Below are 20,395 nucleotides of genomic sequence, written 5' to 3' on the forward strand. Positions count from 1 at the left end.
ATAGAATGTAGAGAAAACATTTCCATTACTAGTAGAGTCTATGATGTCAGAGCACAGCCTTTGACACCTTTTTATTCTCTAAAACTGAGAAAGAAGAATTTGCAAGTCAGAGGGTGATAAATTTGTGGAATTCGTGGAATTTTTTGGCTGAAATTGTGGGGGCCAGGTCAATGGGTTTATTTAAAGTAGAAATTGATAGGTTCTAGATTGGCAAGTCAGTCGTTATGAAAGAAGGCAGGAGGATGAGGTTGACATGTAAAAGAATTATTTTAAAAAAATGCCTTGATAGAGTGGCAGAGCTTGCTCAGTAGCCGAATGGCCAAATCCTGCTCCCATATTTTGTGTCTTATATTACATATTTCTTGAGTTTAAGATAGTTTGTGTATATAGCGAGAAATTGTATAGTCAACACCCAAACACTAAATACTTCCAAACTAGTAATTTAAAAATTTAAAAATCCCGCCACCCCACTTGGGATAGGGTTCCCCTTGTCCTCACCTACCACCCCACCAGCCTCCAGGTGCAATGTATAATTCTCTGTAACTTCCGTCACCTCCAACGGGACCCCACTACCAAGCACATCTTTCCCTTCCCTCCCCTCCTTTCTACTTTCTGCAGGGATCGCTCCCTACACGACTCCCTTGTCCACTCGTCCCCCCCGTCCCCCCCAACCCTTCCCACCGATTTCCCTCCTGGCACTTATCCTTGTAAGTGGAACAAGTGCTACAACTGCCCTTACACTTCCTCCCTCACCACCATTCAGGGCCCCAGACAGTCCTTCCAGGTGAGGTGACACTTCACCTGTGAGTCAGCTAGAGTGGTATACTGTGTCCAGTGCTCCCAGTGTGGCCTTTTATATATTGGTGAGACCTGACGCAGACTGGGAGACTGTTTTGCTGAACACCTACGCTCAGTCTGCCAGAGAAACCAGGATCTCCCAGAGGCCACACATTTTAATTCCGCGTCCCATTCCCATTCTGATATGTCTATCCGTGGCCTCCTCTATTGTCAAGATGAATCCACACTCAGGTTGGAGGAACAACACCTTATATACCAGCTGGGTAGCCTCCAACCTGATGGCATGAACATTGACTTCTCTAACTTCTGTTAATGCCCTTCCTCCCCTTCTTACCCCATCCCTGACATATTTAGTTGTTTGTTTTTTTTCTCTATCTCTCTGCCCATCACTCTGCCTGTTCTCCATCTCCCTCTGGTGCTCCTCCCTCCCCCTTTCTTTCTTCCAAGGCCTCCCGTCCCATGATCCTTTCCCTTCTCCAGCTCTGTATCACTTTCGCCAATCACCTTTCCAGCTCTTAGCTTCATCCCACCCCCTCTGATCTTCTCCTATCATTTTGCATTTCAACCCTTCCCACCTACTTTCAAATCTCTTAGTATCTCTCCTTTCAATTAGTCCTGACGAAGGGTCTCTGCCCAAAATGTCGACAGTGCTTCTCCCTATAGATGCTGCCTGGCCTGCTGCATTCCACCAGCAATTTTTGTGTGTAATTTAAAAATATGCCATTAAATATCAGATGCACAACCATTAAGATAGCTCAGATTCAGAAGTATATTAACAGAGGGGAAAAAAAACAAGACAGCTTAAAATATTTACATTAAATCAAATTTGCAATGATTTGCAATGTTTTGCGAGTTAGTTTAGTTTTAAAAATACATCTGGAGAACACACTAAACCTTACACAAGTAAACTATTAAACAAATACAATGAATTTAATCAAAAGAATTTGACTTCGGAAAAATTCATGTCCCTGATGCACTTAGCTTTAAGATTTCTACTGAAATCTTAAATGAATAGGAAGCTATTTTTTTTTGTTGCCAAGCTGCTCACAGGATCCCTGAACAGCACAAATATGCTTTATTGATGCAACTATTTTTAGACTTGTGTTACCTAAAATTTGCAAGTATCTTCTCAGGTCTAGAGGTAGTGAATGCTTCCATGAACAGTCTGAATATCTTTTATGACAATAGACATACAGCTTTTTTGACTACATCCGTAATTATTTAATTGGACCAAATTCGGGGAAATTTTGAGACTGAAGCAGGGGGAGGGGGGGGAAACACAGGGGCAGGGGATCAAGAGATCAAAATGTCCTTCTACTTCCTAACCAATGATCACATTGAGGACCATTAATAAAATTTCATAATGCAGTTGTGGCACCTGATAGCAGCACCCTTTCGCTCCTGGGCAGAGCACAATCAGTTCTTCTGCACCTCACCTTCCACCCCAACAATTTCCATTCAATGGACTACCTTTTGAAATAAAAAAAAAGAAATTTTACCAGTACCATCAACATTCCACCACTATTCATCGCTCCATCTATTCATTGCTCTTCAGAATTTCAAAGGGCCTATTGTCTTTGAGACTCTCAGCTACTCTTCTGTCACCATCAACCACTTTGTTTTAAATGCAGAAAGTGAAACACCTGTCATTTCACTTCTTTTGTTTCTTCCCATTCAGAGAACCAAGCAGTCTAAGGCTACGCCCACACTAGACCGGATAATTTTGAAAATGCCGGTTTTGCGTAAAAACAACAGGCATCCACACTAGGCGTTTTTAATAATTCCTCTGTCCACATTAAAACAGATATTTGGGTGAATCTCCTCCTACTGGGCATGCGCAGGACAGACAGAAAACAAACGAAGAAGAAACAGGATACAATACTTGGTGCGCGTTTGTCCAGTTACAGACTAGAAAAACTTAAAAAGAAATTGCCAGATGAAAGACTTGGTGCACGTTTGTCCAGAAACATTTCCTACAGCCATAGTCTCTTCACCGATGAAAGGGACGACAGCTACAACTAAATGCAATAAAGCTTGTGACTGGGCAAAAGTGAAATTTGCTGCTACCTCATTTGTTTGCCTTTACTTTTGCCAGGTATTTGTGTATTGTTTTGCTATACTTAACGTGCAATAAAACAAGTTACTGGGCAAAAATGACAATTGCATCTATTGAATGTTTGCACAAGCAATACATTAATAAAGCACCTTGTTAAATGTATAAAACATGTCTTCATCAGTGTTATCTTGTATTTCCATACAATGTTACATTAGGCTGTTACACATCTATTGTCAGATATTGTTGTGGTGTTGGAGGTTGCGTTCAAGAATACAATGAAATGCCACACTGTCACCAACATTTGTTCCAGCAAGTCATGACAGCGGTTTTAAAAATAGCCGGTTACCCCATACACACTATGCCGGATATTAATCGTTTCAGATTTATTCACTGGAAAACGCCATTTCAGTGTGGATGGAGGGTGAAAACGAAGACAAAAAGCTTCGGTTACAGATTTATCCGGTCTAGTGTGGACATAGCCTAAGTGAATAAGTGATTCTCTTGCACTTCTCCCAAACTCCTGTACAGCAGTGTTCACAGTGTGGTTTCATGCACATTTGATAAATCAAAGACAAATTGGGTGACTACTTTTGCAGATAAACAGCATTCAGTATATGGAGATATTTCTGACTGCCCAGTTGCCTATTATTACAATTGTCCATTCCCCTTTGACCAACGTGCAGACCCTGTTATAATGAGGTCCAAAGCAAGCTTGTTGGAAAGCACATGATCTTCCTCTTGAGCAATATATCAAATTCCCTGACAACTCACTTTCTCTGTATATATCAGAATTGGACAAGGTTTAAAAACTGGCTCAGTTTTTCTTTCCCACTCTATAAACTCACCTTGATCTGCAGCGCGCCACAGTTCATTATTGCTCTAATACACTGAACTATTCATTTTCATGGCAACATCAACATGAATCTATCAAAAATACTCCCTTTTTCCAACCTATTCCTCCAGCTTCCTTGTAATTTAAAACCAACCTTTTTTTTAAAAACCTCTTTTCCAATCTGACAAAGGATCTTCAACCTGAAATGCTAACTGTTTATTCTTATACGGATGATGGGTGTTTCCAGAAATTTTGCTTACTGTTGAAAGACACACGGGGATGGGAGGGGGTGGAAGTAACTTCAACAGGGTAAAATACTGGCACAAGCAGCAGCATTCATGAGAGTTTGTGTTCTCATAAGTGACAGCGTATGTGTGGGTACCATCCTTGCAAAATTAATCTGCATTCACCTATGGGAAACCATGGGGATTGCAAGAGATTCTCCTGATTCTTTGGGAGAAACCAGGGCATCCTGCATTAGCTCAGCCTCCAATGAGTAAGAAATGCAAATAGTAATCAGGAAGGGCCCTGCAGCTGGTGAATGATCTCATTCTTGGAGAGATTAACAATTTGCATTTGAAGATTAGGAACTCAAACAGTAAATTGAGAAGAAAGAGCGAACTAGCAAAGTGAGAAATTGAAAGTAGACAGGGACTTGGGAAGCAGTTAGGGAAAGGAATGAGTTTGAATCACATGTGTATGTTTTATGACCACTCAGAATGTAATACCCAATTGCCTTGAATCTCCATGCTATTAAGCAAAATTTCAATCAGTCCCGACAACATGAAAGCTAGCATTCAATAGCAATGCCTTATTAAAATAATTCAACACAAGCATCTTCCGTTCTTCAGAAATGCCATGGAAGCAAGACAAGCCTCATAGATAGATATGATATTCCTTTATTGACCCCAAAGGAAATTACAGTGTCACAGTATCATTACAGGTGCACAGATATAAAAATATTAGAGAAGTAAGAATGAATCAAAAATAAGTTACCTCAAACATTCTAACAGGAGGGGGTTATTACTTCCCTGGCTATAGGTTAACTCATACAGCCATGTGGCCAAGGTCAAGAATGACCTCATATAGCGTTCTTTGGAGCAGTGCAGTTGTCTTAGCCTATTACTGAAAGTGTTCCTCTGTTCAGCTGAGGTGGCATGCAGAAGGTGAGAAACATGGTCCAGAATTGCCAGGATTTTCCATGGGGTCCTTTGTTTTACCACAGCCTCTAATGCATCCAGTTTGATTCCTATCACAGAGCCAGCCTTTCTAATCAATTTATTGAGCCTGTTGGCATCACCTGTGTTGGTGCCACTGTCTAAGCACACCACCGCATACAAGATGGTTCTTGCGACAACAGACTGGTAGGACACATGAAGGAGAGGCCTGCATATTCCAAAGGACCTCAGTCTCCTCAGTAAGTAGAGGTGACCCTGGCCCTTCTTGTACACAGCCCTTGTGATGGTGCTCCACTCAAGTCTGTATTCCAGGTGCACTTACAGGCACTTGTAGGTCTTCACCACCTTCACGTCCTCACTATCAATAATTGAGAGCAGTGCAGACTTAGTCTTAAAGTCCATCACCATCTCCTTTGTCTTACTGATGTTGAGTTGCAGATGAGTCAGCTTGCACCATTTGACAAAGACCTCCACCGGGGTCCTGTATTCATCCTCCCACCCTTCCTTTATACACCCCAACTATTGCTGAGTCATAACAGAATTTCAGCATATGACATGCCCTAGTGTTGTGTCAGAGGTATACAGGGTAAACAGGAAGGGGGCCAATACAGTCCCCGTGGGGCCCCAGTGCTGTGTATAGACATGTCTGACACACAAGTTCTGAAGCAGCACAAACTGTGGTCTGCCAGTCATTCCATTATCCACGATACAATGGAAATGCCAACCTGCATTGAATGGAGCTTTTCCTGCCAGCAATGAGGGCTGTATGGTATTGAAGACATTTGAGAAATCAAAAAAAAAACCACATACACGATGCTGGAAGAACTCAGCAGGTCAGGCAGCATCCGTGAGAAAAGAGTAGCCAACGTTTCGGGCCGAGACCCTTCATCAGGGGGGGAAGAGAGGGCCGAAGCCCAGTAATAGAGATAGGGGAGGGGGAAGGGCTAGAGGCACCAGGTGGAGAACCAATCAGAGGAAGGATAAAGGGGGGAGGGGATAAGCATGAAAGAACTGTAGAGGTAAAGGAGCAGAAAGTTGAAAGGGGAGAGAGGCAGAGAGGGACCTAGGATAGGGAAAGGGGGAGGGGGAGGGAGTTACTGGAAATTGGAGAATTCAATGTTCATACCACCAGGCTGGAGGCTACCCAGACGGTAGATGAGGTGTTGCTCCTCCAACCTGAGTTTGGCCTCATCGTGGCAGTAGAGGAGGCCATGTATGGACATATCTAGATGGGAATGAGAGGCAGAGTTGAAGTGGGTGGCAACTGGGAGGTCCTGTCTATTGTGACGGACGGAGTGGAGGTGCTCGATGAAGCGGTCCCCCAATTTGGGTCAGGTCTTGCCGATGTAGAGGAGGCAGCACCGAGAGCACCAGATGCAATAGACAACTCCAGCAGACTCGCAGGTGAAGTGTTGCCTCACCTGGAAGGACTGTCTGGGGCCCGGAATGGTGGTGGGGGGGGGGGGGGGGGGGGAGGTGTGGGGACAGGTGTAGCATTTGTGCTTACAAGGATAAGTGCCGGTTGGGAGTTCTGTGAGGAGGGACGTGTGGACCAGGTAGTTGCGGAGGGAACAATCCTTGCGAAAAGCTGAGAAGGGTAGGAAGGGAAAGATGTGCTGGGTGGTGGGGTCCTGTTGAAGGTGGCGGAAATTGCGGAGGTTAATGTGTTGGATCCAGAGGCTGGTGGGGTGGTAGGTGAGGACAAGGGGAACCCTGTCCCTGTTGTGGTGAAGGGAGGATGGGTTAAGGGCTGAAGTGCAGGTGGTGGAGGAGATGTGGGTGAGGGCATCTTTGATGATGCCAGAAGGGAAACCACAATCCTGAAAGAAAGAGGACATTTGAGAAGTCCTGGAACGGAAAGCCTCACCCTGGGAGCAGATGCGGCGGAGACAGAGGAACTGGGAATAGGGAATAGCATTTTTGCATTGGGCAGGGTGGGAAGAGGTATAGTCAAGATAGTTATGGGAGTCAGTGGATTTGTAGAAGATGTCAGTGGATAGTCTGTCTCCATGATGGAGACAGAGAGATCAAGAAAGGGGAGAGAAGTGTCTGAGACGGGACAAGTGAATTTAAGGGCTGGGTGAAAGTTAGAAGCAAAAAAAAACATGATCCTCACAGTGCTGTCCTGCTTATCCAAGCAAGTGTAGGCTCTGTTCAACAGGCAGATGATAGCATCATTAACTCCAATGTGTGTCTGGTAAGCTAACTGCAGGGGACCGAGGGCTCATCTGACCAGGGAATGGAGGTGAGCCAGGACCAGCTTCTCTCGGGTCTTCATGATGTGAGAGATCAGGGCCACTGGACGGTAGTCATTCAAGACTTTTGGTTGGCCCTTCTTGGTATTGGGACCACACATGATGTTCTCCACACAGTCAGGACCTTTTCCAGACTGAGACTCATAGGAAAAACACTGTATAGCAGCATCAGCCAGGAATGTGGCTACAGTATCCTTTGTGAACTAGACTAGATATGTCCTCTGAAAGAGCATCTTGCCATCTGACATGAAGATAAATGTTATTAACAATTAGATATGGTATGACCGAATAAATTATTCTGTTGCAGGTGAACACACAAAACAAGTTTTGGCCAATCAACATAATTTATCTTAGCATTAAAATATGCTGCACCTCTGTCGAATTATTTTTCACCATTTCTAATCCCTTTGAAGTTGGTATAAACATAAAAAGGAAAGTAAAATAATTTTGTAATTCATTATATTCTTCTTCAAACTGCAGCTGAAGACCAAATTCAGTAATGGAACAGCCAGGTTTTACTCTACTATGTCCCTGCAATGTAATAGCATACTCAGCTGACTTAAAAGTTAACAACTATTATCAACATTGGAAATACCAATTCCAAATGAATTTTAAGTATAAATATCTAGATTTAATAGTACTAGACTTGTTTTTGTACCTGTTATTCGACCATTATGTTCCTTCAGTTCATGATTCTTGACCCACTGATTTCCACTTTTCTTATAAATATGAACCTCGTGGTTATTGGGACTAAGTGCTATTTCTGTAGAAACCAGAAAAAAAAAATTGTGAAAAGTCACAATATACAAAGCAGTGACATTTGTATATCAGAAATACAAGGATGAGATCTAAAATTGATATGCTCTAAAGATAAATTTACCAGTTGAGCAAAGCTCTGGCCAAACAAATCCTTGTATTGTACTGACTGCTTGATTCACACTACACCACAATGATCATTGGCAACTTACTTACCCAAAGAGTTGAAAGCACAATATAAACACCTGGTGGCATACTAGAATTGTATATTTACTTGTGTATTATATGTCTGAAATTCTCTACTATGAAGAAGGGAGGTGCAAGATTTGCATGCAAGGCGTACAGGAGCTAGATAGATCAGCTAGTTGAGTGGTGCCACAGCAACAATTTTACACTCAACATCAGTAAGACCAAGGAATTGATTGTGGACTTCAGGAACACGAAGTCAAGGGAACACACACCAGTCCATCTCTCTCTCAAGTGTCCAAAACCCATTTGTCACAAACTGAGGTACAGTATATATTTCTTACAACTGGATATCATTTCCTTTAACTTTTAATTTTATTCAGATTTTGAGTAAAATCAATTGCCTTAAATTAAAGAAAATCCATGAAATGAATCCAGTTACATTTTAGATAATTCTAGTCTTAATTTTGTGTAACATAATTCACTGGATTGTCTCACAGTTAAAATACATGAAAAGAAAACAGATACCCAAGATTCCTAATGGTTGGTAGTAAGATTGAGAAAGCTGTACAGCAGTCACATTTAGGGCATTAATGATTTTGCTTCAACTGACAGATAGTTTTAGCTGAACACCACAATTTTAGACTTTTTTTTAAAAAAATAGACCTAGCTAAAGAGAAGAAACTTACATTTAAATCAAGTATTTCAAAAGTCCTCCTGAACTAATGAAATTGGTTGAAACAGCTATGTGGCAGACTGCTTTCATGAACAGGAAATGAAATAAATGGCTAGGTAATGTGTTTTTGCTACTACTGGCATTATGAATATTTTACACTTTCTACAGGACACTTTAGTTATATTCTAAATCTAACTGGAATATGATTTTTGATGTAGATGACATATTAAAAACAGGCAGAGAGAACATTCTATAGCTGTATTTCTATCACCCCAAATATAAGTACCTCCAACACAGTTAGTTCAAAAATTGATAGGGCAGGACACTTATTACTTGAAACAATGCAGACCAAGGGCAAGGTTTAGGCTGATATGATTCCTGGATCCATTTCTGACACTCAGCTGTACTTTTTAAAAAACATTTTCTACTATCTCCAACATTCAGCGTGTGTCAGTTAATTATTAGCAATACTAATATCACTGTTCATCCAATGATTCTATTATTAATCTCAGTAGAAACAGAGGCTACACTACACCTCACATGTAACGCTGTTGTATTATTATGAAAAGTATCTTATTACACTCATGACATCACTATACCAACTATTTCAACCTCCATGCCAACACTCACTCCACCCCATCGTAGTGCATCAAATGTTGAATTCTTTCTAAATGTCACCCATTCCTCTAGGCTTGATAGTTCCTGAAGCATGTCTCATCTTCAGGTCTCTGCCAACTTTGTGCTTAAAAAGTTTGTATTCTATGTAATACCAACTTTAATTCAACCACTTCTTTATACACTGGCCCTTGGTTAAGAAATACATGCAGTCCACAAGTTATAAGGTTTTGTTCCCGAGTATTGTTTAATTCCTTTGCAAGTCAGAAATATTTGTTTTATATAGTTAGCCATATCTGTATTTTTCTTCTCAGATGTACTATAATTCTTCCCCTTCATTGAATATCAAGGCTAACATTATCCATAATTAAACTAATGGACTATATACACTATCCATTCATTAATAAATACCATGAGACTTATCACTACTGTTTTAAAAAATGCTTTCAAAATATGGCAAAATTGACATTAGATTTCCCAGTCAAGGTATTTGTAATTTGGGGAGCCTATGTACATTGATAAAATTAATTCCATTCCTGTTCTCTACCCTGTTTCTCCCAGACTTATAATTAACTGTATTGGATTTCTGATCTCTTGCTCAACTTTATTTGGTCCTTTGACATCTGTTCTCCATTATAAGAAGTTCCAAGATGTGGATTTCACTTTCTATAAACCTCTTTTTCTGTCTCAAAGCCCATCATTTGAGAAACCCGTTCCGAGGAAGGGTCTCGGCCCGAAATGGCGACTGTGTACTCTTTCCCATAGATGCTGCCTGACCTGCTGAGTTCCTCCAGCATTTTGTGTATGCTGCTTTGACTTTCTGGTCCAACATTGCACAAAGTGAGTAACTGTTAATTTTTTGGGGGTATTAGATGTTCCATGTGACATATTACTACTTTATAATGGGATTATATAAATACAGGTTGCTGTATGGACTTTTCAAGATGGGTTACAGTTATTAAGTAGCTGTCAAATTATTTGAGCAAGTTGGGATGAATTTTCCAGTTATTTCTGTAGTTAATCTAACTTTTCCTTTGCAGCTTCAATTTTCCAAAGCATTCATACTAATTACTTAAACATCATAGATGTATTTAAGGAAAAGTTCAGTAAGAAAGACAAATAAAAGAAAATACATGTAAAGATCTCATGTGCCAAATAATCTTATTCTGCTGAAAATTCTATTCAACCATGTAATTCTGAACACACAAAAATGAAGACAATCTAAACATTTCTGTTTCTCTATTCCTCCTTCACATGCTGTGATGCAACTAAACTTTTGATATAATAATACCTTACTTTTAAAAAAGGAATTCTTTCCTGAAAAATATCTCAGTGCAATTTTAATAATCAAAATAGCTAGCAGAAATACACTTGGATATTTCAATAACACAGAGTATATGGTCAGAGCCTATGGTCCAATATGACAGCAATGTTACATAGGGGCTATGATTCAGCCTCACAATTGCCAGGGAGAGGGATGATGGATCAGGATGGAAAGTAACCACCATCTTTATCACAATTTACAAGTTTAAAAGGTCACATAGGGTCTTAAATGGCAATCCCATTTTTGATCAAAAGCACCAACTAAAATAAGAGAACTCTGTTAAAGACAGTTATTGAGTGATATTTGAGGACCCCGAAATAACAAGTGATTTCAAAAACAGATGAGAAGACAGGAACGACAAAAGTCATCTGTGTCCATGTGACTCCAGAAATGAAGAACTGAGAAACTCAACACCTTCACCTATTGTTAAATATGGAATTCTGCACTTCATAAGCTCTCAAACCTTTCAGAATCTACTTGCCACTGAATAACTTTTTTTCCATTTTTAATCTATAGAGGTTTATGAAAAGAAGTGGCTCATTTGTCTTGAACATTGTGTCCATCTTCGCAGAAGAAAAATGGTTTAATTACCCTTTATCCTTTTTCAAATTATTCCACCTAATGTTCACTGTTTCTGCAAATACTAACACAGGAATGTAGATTATAGTGTCTTTCAAATTTGCATAAAAACATCATTTAAGTCTACATTTAATATGACTTCTCGGACAGTTTCTTCTAAATTCATTAAAGTAGTGTAAATAGTTTTATTTATGTACAGTCAGCCCTCCTTATCCGCAGGGATTGGTTCCGGGACCCCCCCACCCCCCCCCCCCGCAGATACCAAAAAATGCGGATGCTCAAGTCCCTTATTTAACCTGTCTCAGTGTGGTGGACTTTAGGACCCAGCTGAGCTCTGGACCTTATTTAACCTGTCTCAGTGCAGTGGACTTTGGGACTCAATGGAGCTCTGAATCCACAGTCTTTCTGTTCCATTGATGGAAAATGATCACGATTGAAAATAAAATGGAAATAATAAAGTGATCGGAAAGAAGCGAAATGTCATTGGAAAAGCGTTAGGCTACAGTTGGTCAACGATCAGAACAATTTTAAAGGATAAAGCGAGAATAATGGAGCATGTGAAGGCCCTGCCCCAATGTTAGCTACAATTATTACTAAGCAACGTAGTCATTTAATTATTGAAATACATACATTTCTTGTGTTTCATATGCATAGAAAGGTAAAATATATACTATATACTAAGACAAACGTTTGACTGACGCTAAATAATACTGGATGTACCTGTTCCAACTTACTTAGTAAGAGAACTTCCGTTTGTTCTCAATCCCGATCCACGGTAAACCTATGCACATCCACCTGTATACTTTAAATCATCTCTAGATTACTTATAGTATCTAATACAATGTAAATGCTATATAAATAGTTGTTATACTGTATTGTTTAGGGAATAATGACAAGGAAAAAAAGTCTGTACATGCTCAAACAACAAGTGCTGGAGAGAGAACTTCCAGGTTTTCCCGATGTGCAGTTGGTTGAATCCGCATATGGAACCTGCGGATAAGGAGGGACAACTGTCTTCATAATTGTCTCTCCTGAAAGTCCTGCTGACTAATTCAGCTTATTTTCACCTTGTCTAAATGTTAATTCCCAAAAAATCTATTGCCTAATTACCTACATTACAGATATAATGCTAACCCGTTAAAATAAATATCTTCATCAGCTGCTTTCTGTACTCTGACAACACTCCGTGAAACCATGATATCTGAATTAAAATGAGCAATATTACTCCTGAAATACAAAGATGGATTCCATCAGGGCCAGCTTTGTTTTCCTGAATATCAAATTATCGTTTATAAAGAAAAAGAAATTTTATTCATAACAATACCACCCATTTTGCTCTCAGCCACCACAATTCATCTGTTTTGACACTTTCTGTTCAGAAAAGGCTAATGTACAACAGTTATTAAATGCCTAAACTATTTTCTTATTTTTTCTATGAGTTAATAATTTTCATACTTCAGCTATATCAACCTTGCTTGTGATATTTCAAGTTAACTGATATGCTTACATAGTAGTCATTCCTTTTAATAGAATTATCTACTGTACAGATACCTTGGGGAAAAATGCTGTAATAGGAGTGTTACAGCATTTTTTATCTTGTAAATTAAATTATCTGTGTACAACCTTAATTATAAGGGTATACTGTACTTTGAAATGTACTGTCTCATACAAATGCAACTACAAAGTTTTCTCGGGGCAACTACCACATTCCTGAGCAGTAAAAATATTCTTAACATGTGTCTAACCAGTCATCAGCCACTCCCAAACAAATAAAGGTGTGTGAAGTACTTTTCATACATATTAAATTGAACCTTTTTAAAAGTACCACCAGGACTCTTGAATAGTCTCAAATAATTTATCAACTGTGCAAATTATTTTGAATGCAGTTATCTTACTAGGGTTTGGTTCACAAAGATGTGAATTAATACTTCACCAGATATGCTAGTTTTGGATCTAACTAGCTACATTATATTCTATCACAAAGGCAACATTTTTGAATTACCTTTTTACCAGAATCTGAAATTAACAAAGAAAACAAAGTCAGCACAGACATCATACTCTAGAAACAAACTACACCAATAAAAATATACTATTGATGTAAACAAACAGGCCATCTATTTTTCCATAGGGCACTGACCATTCTTAATCATTTGGATGGATGTCACCAAATATGACTTACGTGTCCGATCTTGATTCCAAGCATGACATGTGATTGGTTCAAACAAGAATTGATGGCGAGACATTCTACTTTAAAATCTTCTTACGGCCTTGACTGAACCTTAAGGTATTATAAAGAATGAAATAACATTTCAGTATTTTGAACACTTAATCTAAAATGAATTTAAATCACAATTATTTTCAGCAATCCTTTCCAAATTACTTTTAGAAAGGAACCACCCAATTCTTCACTGCAACAACAGCTAAACCACATCAACTAAGCAGGGATTTCTTTAAAAACCGAAGTGAATAACTGTTATCAAACATTCCATTCCAAATAATTACTTTAGCCCTGGGGGAGGGGGGGGTACCACACTTCCTTGTGTAGAAAAGGATAATTTACTTTAGAACTATAAGCACATGTTTTTTTTTCCCCTGAAATACTCCAGGAACAATCTACTATCAATTGAACAAGTTTTAAAATTTTCTAATTAAAATAATGTGATGCTCTATTATTGTCAGAGACAATGCATTCCCAGGCAGAAATATGAGACAGTTATTCTACTCTGTTCCCTCCGATTATGTTGCTGAATAAACAGGAATGAGCAAGAGGTATGTTTTTAGAAATGCTAGCCTAAGATATATGGTGCAAGTTTAGGATCATATCACTGGAGAAAAGGCAGATGCAACCTGAGTTTTGGTCACTGCTTTTAATGGGCAAGTCCTCAGAAATCAGTAATTTAACCACTCCAGAGCAACCATCCACAAGCACCTTTACTACTTAAAGATCTAAAAGAAATACAGAATAGAATTATGGTTTTTATTTTGAACATCCACATATGCTTAATCAACTAGTTCCAATACTATATAAACAAGTTGCTAAAGATCAATGTAATCCTTAAGATTGTCTCAAGATTAAAACTTCTATAAGCAATCCATATCCATTGTCTTCATCAAAACGTATCCCTGCTCTCTCTTACACTGATCTACTCTGTCTCTGCCAACTCTCAGTAAACGATGCACCAAGTATTGGAACTGATTTTTCATGTCAGAAAAAAAGTAGGCTGACTTCCTGGGTTGAGGATTTTTGCTTCCACTTCATGGTGCCTAACAGGCCGCTTTGGAATCTGTATTGGAAGATTGGGAGATGCTTGATGGAGTGAGATGGAAGATGGTGCATTCCTTCCATTAGTGATGATGGGTTTCATAATACTTCACAAGAAAGTCAGGTTTTGTTAATATATTTCATGCTCCTTCCACATTTTGATCAATCCTGCATCAAGGACTCCATTGGGTGAAATATTTGAAACATTATCCTCTTGCCTTTTTAGTAATCTCTTGGTATATTTAGTTGGAGCAAAGTTTCTCTTTGGAAGTTCTCTATCCTGCATTCAAACAATGTGAACACCAAATGGAGATAGCTAACTGCATTACAGCCTCATTGCTGGGGCCATTGGCTTGGGAGAGTGTGCCAATTACATCCTGTGCTAGAGTTACAGGATTATGAAGGAACATTATTGGTTGCATCTGGGACTTTCTGAAATGTACATGAGAACAGTGATCAATGTTGTCAAGTAGACCATAAGCTTTGTGTCAGGTTTGAGACCATCTCAAACATAAATCTAATACAAAGGCATGCAACCATGATTCAAACTTCTGGTTTCAACAAAGTCCCAATCTCAGTGCAGAGTAGCTGTGTCATCATTCTCAGTCTGTCTTGTTGCAATATTGCATTTCACCACCAACAAGCTTCTCACTGCAATAGGCTTCATATAGAAGATGAATGGGAAATTGTTCAACCCCCACCATTTCTACTCCAAATTCAGACAAGGAGTTACAGCATGTGCACACATTTGGAAGCTAAGCAAGTTACTGCTTCTATTGTGTAACACCATCCCCAACAATAAAGATCTAGGAGACCCTAAAAATAGAATGAACCACAGTCCACATCTCAGGAGTGAATTTTCAGCAGGCAGACATTATTTGTACCTCATCACCAGTTCCTGTGAGAGAACAACTCAACGTTTCAAGAAAAATCTACTATAGTATAACTGAGTTTACTTACTTAGAGATAGAGCACAACAATAAGGCCCTTTAGGCTCAATGAGCCCGCATCTCCCATGTGATCAATTAACCTACTAATTTATAGGTCTTTGGTGCGAGATGAAACCAAAGCACCCGGGAAAACCAATGTAGTCACGGGGAGAACATACAGACTTCTTGCCAACAATGCAGAATTGAACCTAGGTGACTGGCACTGTAATAGTGCTACACGATCAACTAAACTGCCGTGAATTGTCATAAGTTACTAATTTGAACTAAACATTTTGCCATGTTTGCACTGTGGCAGCAAGGTTAAAAATATATTCAGCAAATAAAGGTTAAAGAGTATGATTCAGCCAATTATCTGTACAAGTCAAAGTGTTAAGTACAGTAGAATGCATGGCTTTACAGTTGCTCATATTTTGAAAAGTTTCAAAGTGCAGTCTGAGATGCCATTCAACTACATGATAAAATTCAATCAAAATATCCAGCTGATTAAAAAAAGGTTCAGATCACGAATATTATGTTAATAATATGGAGATAAAGAGCAAATGCATAGATTTATGAAAATGTAGCAATGAAAAGGCAAGGCTTATGCAGCTGCATTGGAGTCAAGAATCATAGAGCACAGAAACAGCCATTCCACTCAACTCAACCAGCCAACTATGTTGTCCAGCAAGCTAGTCTCATTTGCCCACAGCCCTCTAAATCTCCCAACTTTCTATCCACATACCTATCTAGATGTCTTTTAAATCTTTCGCCTCTCAACTTAAAAGTGCTTTCCTGTTTTAGCAGTCCCTCCCTGGAAAAAAAGGCTATGCACCTTCACCCTGTCAATGCCCCTTATCTTATATACAGATACTCTACTAGGTCACTACTTTTTTTGTACGGCATTTTATAGGAGGCATTGCTAAATACTTCATAAAAATACATTGTATGAGAAATACTAATGTACCCTACGATTTTCTAATCCTCTGATTTTAACTGCCTCTAATGCATTCCTTAAAATCAATAATTCACTTTCAAGGAGACTTGCTTTGCAGTAGAACACAGGTAACGGCTTTGCTGTAAATAGTATCAAATGCTTTGCCACTTAGATAATGATGCTATGGTACCATCTATAGTTGAATTACAGTCAGCAATTGTTATAATGCTGATGCTGTCTAGAATGGGCAGTCGACAGGATATAAAAACTGCTGTAATAAATTTACTTTGTGTGCATTCTGCTTCTTTTCGTCTGTGATAGTTTTCAGTTGGAACTTTTGAGAAGCTACAAAACTGAGTACCAGAAAGCATTAATGGACTAAATGTTGGCAATTTTCATAGGCCAAATATACTTCTGATGTCGTTAGCAACTCAGTCAAAATGCTAGAGGAACTCAGCAGGTCAGGAGCATCTATAGAGGGAAATAAACAGTTAATGATTCAGGCCAAACCTCTTCATCAGGACTGCTACCTATCTTGCTCACTCATCTCCTATTTCATTATCCTTTCTCAGAGAGTCACTCTCTCAGTCTCCACTCTATTTCATTTTTCTCTTCATCTTGCAAAGTGTTTTATCTCTAGGTATTGCTCCGTGATGAAAAGATAATTGACCTGAAATATCTGTGCTTTTCACTTCAAGAATGCTGCCTGACTTGCAGAAGATACTGGAAATAATTAACATTCATTCCAGAGTTCGCTCTTTTGCAGCTTTTTTTTTAAAAAAACAGTTTCCAGTTTACAATAATAGTTGTTCAATTAGTATCCATATGATCTTGTGCAATACGTAGACAAAAAGTAGTGGGATGCAATGCAATATCTGGAATAAATCACATCATTTACTGCTCTTTAAATCTTTTGGGTTCAGTCAGCAAATGCAGAATCCTGCTTGCTAGTTACAAGGTCATACAAACAACAATAAAAAATGAGTTGTTAATCATTTATGGCATATTGATGAAGTTTCTGCCTTGTTTGAAAAGCAACAGGAATTTTTAATGCTTTCTTCCACCACCCCCCCCAATAAAAACAAACAAGTTTGGGTCTTGGGTTAACCATACGTGATAGATAGCACTTTTGTTAAAAAGGCCACTCAGTACTTCATTGAACTATTGGTTTAAATATATATTGTTCTTGTAATGCTCTAAATGAATACTACATGCAGGATTCATAAAAACTACAAAAACTCAAATGTGATTTTCAAGTAATTTTCTCATAAAATATTTTTTGGCAGTAAGTTTATTTTAATATAATGTTTTTATCATCTTTATCGAGAACACTTTACATTCCTTCGCTTATATCTCATTGTTCCCCCACCCTATTTGTACTTCAACCTAATGAGTCACATCACAGCACCATGAAGCAGAGGTTGTAACAATTTAACTTCAAACACAGAACAAACAACTGTACAACCTTCTAAAACAAAATGGTATCTAACTGCAAATGTATACCGAAATAAAACAGCACTCATTAAAAATCAATATTCACCTTTATTTTTTCTCACATACACACACACCCACATTTTCAGGTACCACAAAAATATTGCAGATGACTTAAAAAGTTATCTTTCAATGTTTGCTCACTGACATTTCTCTGACCCAGTGGCTACATATTCAAATACCACCCCAGGGAACCGAACACACCTTACCCTAGATATGCTACATTCTTTGTATGGCTGCCTTTCAGTTTCAGTAAAATTGAGACCCTGTATTTCTCCAGCTGAATGTAATGGACTATTTCAAGGAGAACCAGAAACTCTTGTTCCTAACCAACAAGGCTTCTCAAGCTGCATTAATAAAGCTGATCATTTACCATTCAACTCTTTATTGAACTTAACTTTTGGTTGTTTGGCTTGCTTAAGTAACAGTAACTGAAAATACTGTGGAACGTACTATACAAACAATAGTAATTTCCTTTTGGCAAATAACCTATTTAAGTTGTACTTATATTACCTATGTATTGACTGAAATAAAGACCTTCCGATATTAAAACTAGAGTTATTGTGACAGAATTATCAGTTATCCTAATGACTGATTCTCTCTCCTGGTATAAAGCTCATTATTCTCTATCTAGACCTGACCCATATCTGGAAAAGAATACACGTGAGAACATTTCACATGTCTACTGTGCTCCACTGAATCCCTGTGGCAAAAGCTCACATCAAATGTGAATAAATTGGAGAATATACATCCTAGTTCAAAAATATTCAAATAAATTATTTCCATTAACTTTATATACTACTTACTGAACACAATTACTGAATTATTTCCTCGACAAGTTTCAAGGGGCATGGACCACTGAAGGAAAATCAGTTCAAGCCCTCACATTTTTTTCTACATTAAAACATTTTGAAAACAATGATTGTATCAATTACAGTGGCAATAACATGATCAGAATATCATGGGTAGACACCAGGTTCATTGATATCCCCCATACCGTAAGGCACACAATGTAGTTAATTCCTAACCAGAATGTTTTTAGCAAGGCACTCAAGGTGGGCATTAATTGGATATAGACAATAAATACTAGTTTTGTCAAGAAAACCAGCATCCCATGAACAAATAAAAGACAAACGATGGCATTCTGTGGAATGCCATCAATTTGACCATACCCTTTCCTACATAACAAGCCTGAAAAGGGTCTGCAACCCAAAGACATTAAACTATTTCATCTTCCACGGATATTGCCTGAACTGTTGTAAAATTCTTAATAACGTTTGTTTTTCAGATATCAAGCATTATTTTGAGTTTCAGTGCCTGAAAATTGTACATTCAGAACTTCCATCCTCTCCCAATAAAGTAAAAAAACCAAGTTTTGACTATAATTGTTAAAGTGGCAAAATAAAAAAAAGCAGCCACAGGTAACATAGCATTACGTTTCGTTTATCCTAATGATTAAATCATAGACTATATAACCATGGGGAAACTGCAGTTTTGGTCAAAATTCAGGGGAAAAAAATCCAGTGGAAACATGAGCGTTACGATCGCTTCGTTACCCCAGCGAAGCAACAACTCTATGACCTGAACCGTCTTGCCTACTGTGTTTTATGCACTTGTTCTGTCTGCAAGCTTGGGACAACCCCTGAAGCACCGTAAGCCTAGGGCAGCCCCAATCCCGGGGGCAGGTCACCAGTGTCCAATCTTTCTCCTTTCTGGGTCTTAGCGGTCAATTCCTCGCCAGTTCCCACGATGTGTGACTGATGGACAGGGCCCTTGCCTCACACTGGGCCTGTCGCACAATCACCCTCCTCCTCTTTCTCTCCCTTCTTCTTTCCCCTTCTCCTCTCTTTTCCCTTCCGCCGGTTGCCGGCTTGCTTCCAGCCTAGGCCTCAGCAGTTCCTTTTCCCTTTTGGGAGCGCCCCACAACATTGCCTCACCGTCCTCACACACCCCCGCGACCCTCCCCCCTCGGCCGCATACCCCCGCCCAGCTCCTACCTGTCGGGGATTGAATTCGCGGACTCTGGTCAGTCGACACGAATTCGGTCACCAGGCGCAGACGGGCTGTCAGGATCCGGGAGCGGCACCGTGAACACGCCCGTGCGCGGGCTCTGAGCACGTGGGCGCGCACGCGTCGGACGCAAAGTCCGGTGCTGCGCCCGCAAACGTTTGCAAAGGTGCGCTTGCCTCGGACGTTGTGCTTTAGCTCAGTGGGCCTCAGATAGTACAGACCAGCAATTCTGCAGCTGGTGGAAGTCTAAAATTAGCCAGGAAATATTGGCGTTTCTCAATAGGTGAGGCGGCATGTCATATGATGATGTAGGAAGCCTCAGATTCGTTTATATACTAGGGTACAATAAGTTTCCTTCTTGGCATGAAGCTTATAGATTAAACCATATAGTAGTCCAAAACGCCAGAATAATCCCAAAATTGTGGCCTTTTTATGCCTGTTGTCGGAATATTCCCATTTCTTCATATATTTCCCTATAATTTACTCCCTTTCACGTGCCCAGCAATTTCTCTCA

General features: G+C 39.3%; 1 protein-coding gene across 1 annotated transcript in view; it reads right to left on the reverse strand.

The window, feature by feature from the left end:
* The window catches only part of arpc1a (actin related protein 2/3 complex, subunit 1A), a 43,395-nt gene extending 23,369 nt beyond the window's left edge, over window positions 1–20,026 (reverse strand). The window contains exons 1-3 of the mRNA XM_059979502.1: window positions 19,869–20,026; window positions 13,435–13,533; window positions 7,778–7,882 (exon numbers count right to left, since the gene is read on the reverse strand). Of these exons, the coding sequence (XP_059835485.1) occupies window positions 7,778–7,882; window positions 13,435–13,498 (169 nt within the window). The 5' untranslated portion in view covers window positions 13,499–13,533; window positions 19,869–20,026. The remainder of the gene's footprint in view (window positions 1–7,777; window positions 7,883–13,434; window positions 13,534–19,868) is intronic.
* Between the last annotated feature and the right edge of the window lie 369 nt (window positions 20,027–20,395).

Source organism: Hypanus sabinus, chromosome 9 (genome assembly GCF_030144855.1).
Source record: "Hypanus sabinus isolate sHypSab1 chromosome 9, sHypSab1.hap1, whole genome shotgun sequence".
Taxonomy (NCBI): domain Eukaryota; kingdom Metazoa; phylum Chordata; class Chondrichthyes; order Myliobatiformes; family Dasyatidae; genus Hypanus; species Hypanus sabinus.